This window comes from Lolium perenne, chromosome 1 (genome assembly GCF_019359855.2).
Source record: "Lolium perenne isolate Kyuss_39 chromosome 1, Kyuss_2.0, whole genome shotgun sequence".
NCBI lineage: Eukaryota > Viridiplantae > Streptophyta > Magnoliopsida > Poales > Poaceae > Lolium > Lolium perenne.
The window spans coordinates 208,972,645-208,979,587 of NC_067244.2; the positions used below are offsets into that span (position 1 = coordinate 208,972,645).

General features: G+C 39.6%; 1 protein-coding gene across 2 annotated transcripts; it reads left to right on the plus strand.

Annotated features, from left to right (window-relative positions):
• The first annotated feature begins 958 nt into the window (after nt 1-958).
• LOC127322414 (uncharacterized) lies at nt 959-3,724 on the plus strand. 2 transcript variants are annotated; one of them, XM_051351153.2, is made up of 6 exons: nt 959-1,232; nt 1,491-1,581; nt 1,712-1,884; nt 1,966-2,020; nt 2,097-2,147; nt 3,372-3,724. In XM_051351153.2, exons 1-5 carry the CDS (start codon nt 1,131-1,133, stop codon nt 2,111-2,113), a joined length of 438 nt encoding a protein of 145 aa, XP_051207113.1. In that variant the 5' UTR covers nt 959-1,130; the 3' UTR covers nt 2,114-2,147; nt 3,372-3,724. The 2 variants fall into 2 exon arrangements, with proteins under 2 accessions (XP_051207113.1, XP_051207114.1); XM_051351154.1 differs by having other exon boundaries at nt 1,491-1,578.
• Nucleotides 3,725-6,943: the final 3,219 nt, after the last annotated feature.

The following is a 6,943-nucleotide window of genomic DNA, read 5'->3' on the forward strand; positions in this document are numbered from 1 at the left end:
TACTCGTACCGTGGTATGTCATCTCTTATGAACCATTCATATGCTTGCAAGCTAATCAGACGATATTCCACCGAGAGGGCCCAGAGTATATCTATCCGTCATCGGGATGGACAATATCCCACTCTTGATCCATATGCCTCAACTCATACTTTCCGAATACTTAATCCCACTTTTATAAGCACCCATTTACGCAGTGGCGTTTGATGTAATCAAAGTACCCTTCCGGTATAAGTGATTTACATGATCTCATGGTCGATGGACTAGGTAACTATGTTTCGGAAGTTTATAGCAAATGAACTTAATGAGATCTTATGCTACGCTTATTTGGGTGTGTGTCCATTACACCATTCATCAATGACATAACCTTATTATTAATAACATCCAATATTCATGATCATGAAACTATGATCATCTATTAATCAACAAGCTAGTTATACAAGAGGCATACTAGGGACTCCTTGTTGTTTACATAACACACATGTATCAATGTTTCGGTTAATATAATTATAGCATGGTATACAAACATTTATCATAAACATAAAGATATATAATAACCACTTTATTATTGCCTCTTGGGCATATCTCCAACAATTTATATTTGAGAGAAGCCCATATTACCCACCTAAACTTTCTTTTACCTCATTTTTTATAACCCATGGTTTTTATTTTAAAATAAAAAATCTAATATGGTAAAAGCATTATAACTTCGAATTGACCAATACAAAGTTGTGGGTTCTTAACCACTCTTCATTTCTTGTTATGAAACCAAATGTTGCGAAAATAACCTGTTGTGATCCTAGTTGAAGAAATAAGATCGAGGTGGATCATGACTTTATGAGCTTACATGACGTACCTGCCAATACTGACAAGGAAAGCAATGGCGTTCTTCCCGAGCAGTCCCTCTAGATCTACGAAACCACAGAGCAGGACTTCTTCCCGGAGCCTTTATATGGAGGCGGGCACAGATGGAGGCCGGAGCAGGACGCCACGAGGCAACCAGAGAAGTTGAGAGTATACGAGCTCATCCCTCACCCCCGACGGCCCGACCCGCGCCGCCGCCTATAACCACCACTTCACGTGCCCTATCCTTCTCCTCTCCCCAATTTTTCATCTCCTAAACCGCCGCCAACATGGACGCCAAGAAACAGTCGCCCCCCACCCCCGCGGCCGCCGGAGCCGCGCCGCCGCCGGCAAGCGGGTACTTCAGCTCCGTCTTCTCCGCGTCGCCTGCGGTACTTCCTCGTCACCCCGTCTCCACAATCTGATTGCCGTTAGGTTGTAGTCTTGTTGAGAAATTGCTGATTTGATTCGGCAATTCTGGTACCTCGTTATCTCCGAAGACCGAAGCGGTTCTTCCTTGTTTTTTTTTTCATTTCCAGTTCATTGCGTATTTATGTGGATACTTTCGGGCCATTTTTTCGTGATCGACGAGTTTTAGATTTCTGCAAAATCCTATTTGGGTATACCTGTGATAATCCATTTCCTGACAGGCAAATCCAAGAGACGCAAGGCAGACGGACCTGTACACGATGCTGAACAAACAGAACCCCAAAGGGCAGAGTTGTGGAGGCATTGCAGGTAGTTGTGACATCTTCTGTCTTCAGTTCTTCTACTAATGTTGACGAGCCATCTTAGGTTGGATAGGAGTTTGGGTCATTCGTATGTGATACAACAGTGGGGATTAACAGTGAAATTTAAATTCGTATTCCAGATGGCAAATCCCATGGCAGTCCTACTAAAGGTCGGGTTGCGTCAAAAGATGGAAAACAGTTCTATCCAAACGAGTCGTCAGAGTCACCTTATTTTGGCTCATCTGTGCATTACGGCGGCCGGGACTTCTATGACAGCTCTACTCACAAGCAAGCCAACGAACCATCAAGAAATGTACGTTGCATCGCAAATAATCCAGCTCTCGTCTCACTTGTACTCCATATATGTTATAATGCTTCCTTATGTATAATCCAGTATAAGGAGGACAATCCGGATGGCTCCTTGGCTACCAGAGGTGATTGGTGGCAAGGTATGGCATTTACTGCTCGTTTGGATATTATCTAAAAAAGATGAAACGCCCATGACTGACTATGATCTACTGTCAGGTTCACTTTACTACTAAATAATTTGCTCACGACTCTCCTATTGTGAACAAGGTACACATACAACAATCCACTTTATATTGATAATCCCTTGCTTTATTATTTGATTCCTCTCAGCTTTGTACCTTTCATGGTATGTGTACTAGCTATGCCTGCATCATTTTGTTTCCAGTTTGAGCAATGGTAGGTTGACAGCAGCATATGAAAGTGTAATTAATAAATAATCCATGATTCATCCTATAGGTAATATAAAACTATTGCCTGCAAAAAAAAAGTAAATCTACTTTTCTCCGTGGGAGGAGCTCACAATGATACTCTGCATTTTTTTTTCAAAGTAGGTCTAACAGAGGGCTGACTGATTAGTCTTTTTTTTACAAGGAACATGATCTATGCTTATGTAACATCAAATATGTTATCTTGTGAAGCAGCAATCAACTAAAGCTCGTTCATTTTTTAATATATGGGGAGACTATCCTTAGTCATGACTCATAAGCTCACGTATGTAAGACCTTTAAAAAATATTCTTTTGCTTGTGTCTTTGTCAGTTCTGGTATAATTAGGTCCTGAATTGTACGCAAGATTTAGTTGTCACATCTGTGCACACTGATTGCACAGCAGTAGCGGTTGACATTGATAGCCGCCCCCCCCCCCCCCCCCCACCCCCAAAAAAAAATCCCACAAAAATTCAGTTAATCAGTGAAATATGTAACGACCTTGTAACGAGTCATGTCAATATCAGTGTAGTCGTGTAACCTAATAATCAGTCATGACTCATGAGTGCTATCGTATATTTAAGATGTGAAGTATCATGTGTTAATCATTTGATGTCTTAGTATCTATCACCAGCATGGCATGAACTTACTATTTGCTTAGAGGTCGCAATGTTTAACCTCTCAGTGCATTTCTTAATCACCTTCACATGGCAACGGTTGACATCTTATTTTTTGGTTAATCCCTGATACATTCATACAGGCCTCGTTAGTCTACCATGGTCTTTTCACATAGGTCACCAACCATAGTTTTTCAGATCGCGGTTGCCAGAAACTATAAACTGAAAATTGTTGAACATGAACTCCTAAAAATGTATGTATGGTGTTTGCAATTGTTAAACTCCTAACTAGGTTCTTTTCCAATACTAAGCTCTGATAATCTACCTGCAACCTCTGTTACTCGTTACTTGCTATGATCATTCACCTGGAATCTGTGTTACTTCCAATGCATTATCATCAGCTTCATCCTTTATTGACATCTAACTACTTTTTTGTTGTTTCGTCTCAGGAATAAAAGGGAGCAGGTCGAGCTGGTTTGTTGTAGTTGACATGAGTCATCAGGCATAAGAAGATCATAGTGGAGCCACATCTGTTCTGTCGGTGGAGGCAATATTTAGATGCATTATCCCACCTGGGCAGATTTGGGCTTATGTAGTTATGTGTTTCTTTCTTTTCTTTCGCTATCGTTTACATGATCTAGTGCTGAAATGTAGTGCGACTGGTATGGCAGCAGCAAGTAGGTCCTCCAAAAAGTTGCTACTATTTTGCAACTAACGGGATCAGTTGCTGTATGCGTCTTGTATCCTTGTTCGTGGCATGTTTTGGGATTATTTGGATTTGCACATCAGTTTCAGTCTGTTATTTGTTTGCCGAGAGAATCATGATACTTGATGGACCCTTGGGCATCGCTGCAATGCTATCTTCTTTCTCCCATAATGGTAATCATAACTCGTTCAAGATCCATCGTTTTCCTGATCACCCATCTGCTATTCCATCCCTAAAAATGAATATCACCTTAATATATGATAATATTGCAGCAGATATTCAAATTTGTATCACTACCACTCTGCATCGCTATGTGTTGTTTCCGGCACTATCTCTTTATGTGTTTGTTTAGATATTCTGATATTCCGTATCTATGACTTATATGTAAAAAAGTAGGAATATAAATGTGATGGCACCAACTCAGCTCGTTTTTGCTCTGGCTTCACCATTCGGCCGATCGAGCGATCTGTTGGTGCATTGTGATTGGGGGCCCTAGAAAAGCTAGCTTTATATTTGCGGATTTGCTAATTCTCAGTATATTGTGAATTAAGTTAGAGTTTAGTAGAATTGGGAACCGTCTGATTTTAATATGCTTTGTGATTCGATTTTAACTGGATTTCCCGTTTCAGGTTGTTAACGATTTCGCTTCATCCTTTGTTTCACTGGGCCGGCTATGTTGTTTTACTGGGCCGGTTTTGTTGTTTTTTCTCTCATTACGTCCGTCTCGGAAATAAATCTGTAGCCTGTCACTGCATTTCAGGGGGGGTGCTGTATGCCGACCTGGTCGGTGCGGACCAGGCGCCGCACACCCCCCAGACGCGTTGTTGGGCCGGCCCAACATTCCTAGTTTTTTTTTGCTATTTCGTTTTTTCTGTTCGATTTTTCCTTTTACGTTTTTTAAAAGCTGATTCTTTATAAAACCGATTTTTAAAATCTGGAATTTTCAAATTTAGTTTTTTATGAAATTTAAATATTTCAAAATTTGAACATTTTTCGAATTTGAAACATTTTTTTAGATTTTTTTCGAAATTTGAACAATTTTTGAAGTTTAACATTTTTTATTTTTTGTTCAAAATTTGAAAATTTTCGAATATGAACATTTTTTCACGTTCGAACGGTTTTCAAATTTGAACAGTTTTCAGATTTGAACGGTTTTTAGATTTGAACGGTTTTCAGATTTGAACGGTTTTTAAATTTGAACGGTTTTCAGATTTGAACGGTTTTCAAATTTGAATAGTTTTTAGATTTGAACGGTTTTCAAATTTGAACATTTTTTAATTTGAACAATTTTTAAAAATTAAAATTTCGAATCTGAAAAAATATAAACGAAACAGAAAAAAGAAAAGAAACCAGAAAAAAAAGGAAAAACGAACTCCAACAGACTAAACAGACATAAATGGGCCTGGCCCATACCCGACCAGGGGTGTGCGGTGGCCGGTAGCCACCGACCTGGTCGGTGTATAGGTTTTGCCACATTTCAGTCCCTTCCTCAGCTCGTCACTGCGTTCCTCCTGCATATCGTCTTGCATACATGCTCATCCAGTTAGCTGATTAGCTTGCACGCATGTTAGATATCTCATTTATTTGCATGATCCATTCAGTCTTTCTTTTTTTTTCTTTTTTTTTCTTTGGTATTTCTTCATGCGTTCTCATTTCTATTTTTCCTTAATTTTTTATTTTTAAATTCATTTCATTTTTTCTTTTCTTACTATTTTTCATTTAATCTATTTTCTTCGTTTAAAAAAAAACTTCTCAATTTTTTAGATACAAATATATCCATAACTAAATAGATATGTGTATATGCATCTGCATGTGGATAAAGTTGAGTTGCTTTTTAGAGACGGGGTGGAGTACAAACTTGTTTCTATTACTACCCGCGTCATATTTTATATATAGTAGGATGCTTTTCTTTCATATTTAATTTCTTAACTTTATGTATTAATATATGTTCCTTTCTATTTCATGTTTTGCTTGGATTATGTGTTTCTCAGACATAATTTTTTTGTGCCCCAAATGGGCGAGATTCGATCGGACGTGATATTCTTGTTCCCTTTTTTTTTGACCTGATGTGTTTCTCGGACGCAATATTCTTGTTCGCTAATTAGGCTTGATGTGTTCGTTGGACACAACATTTTTGTTTATCAAGTAGGCAAGATCTGTTTCTCGGACGCAATATTCTTATTCTCTGACTAGAAATATTTGTTCACTCAACGCAATATTTCATGTTCGCTAAGTAGACAACATGTGTTCCTCAAGCTCAATATTCTTGTTCTTTTGTCTTACACGTGGAGTTTGAAACTAGCAGTGATATGCTCCAAAATCTATGGTAACCCCATTTTTCTCTTTTATCCCAGTTGCAAATAGGGTTGTGTAGCGACCCAAGAAAAATCCCCATAATTAAATTGCTTGTTTTTTCTTTTATGCATCGTCATGACATCATGCATCATATCATCCATAATTTAACAAAATAAAATTATTTTCTAAACCCTAATTATTTTATTTTCCCCTCTCATATGGTTTATATACTTGATACGTCTCCAACGTATCTATAATTTCTTATGTTCCATGCTAGTTTTATGATAATACCTACATGTTTTACTCACATTTTATATCATTTTTATGCATTTTCCGGGACTAACCTATTAACAAGATGCCGAAGCGCCAGTTCCTGTTTTCTGCTGTTTTTGATTTCAGAAATTCTACACAGGAAATATTCTCGGAATTGGACCCCACGAAGACAGAAGTCAATATTTTGCCGAGGCGGACCCAGAGAGCCAGAGAAGGGCCAGAGGGGGGGCAAGGGGCCCCCACACCATAGGGGGCGTGGCCCACCCCTCTGCCGCGCCACCAGGTGGGGAGGGCACCCTGGGCCCCTCCGAGGCCGCCCTTCCACCTATATATTCTCCCAGAAGTAAAAACCCTAGGAGTATCGGTCTTCCTCCACAAAAAGTAACGTAGCCACCGCCATCGCGAAGCCAAGTTCGGGGGACAGAAGTCTCTGTTCCGGCACGCCACCGGGACGGGGAAGTGCCCCCGGAGTCATCTCCATCGACACCACCGCCATCTTCATCGCCGTTGCTGTCTCTGATACGTCTCCGACGTATCGATAATTTCTTATGTTCCATGCCACATTATTGATGATATCTACATGTTTTATGCATACTTTATGTCATTATTATGCGTTTTCCGGAACTAACCTATTGACGAGATGCCGAAGGGCCGATTCTTTGTTTTCTGCTGTTTTTGGTTTCAGAAATCCTAGTAAGGAAATATTCTCGGAATCGGACGAAATCAACGCCCAGGGTCCTATTTTTC

Coding starts and splice junctions, on each gene's coding strand:
- LOC127322414 (XM_051351153.2), top strand. CDS start 1,131: ATGGACGCCAAGAAACAGTCGCCCCCCACCCCCGCGGCCGCCGGAGCC. Junction 1,582..1,711: donor TTGTGGAGGCATTGCAGGTA/GTTGTGACATCT, acceptor TTCGTATTCCAG/ATGGCAAATCCCATGGCAGT. Junction 1,885..1,965: donor CCAACGAACCATCAAGAAAT/GTACGTTGCATC, acceptor TGTATAATCCAG/TATAAGGAGGACAATCCGGA.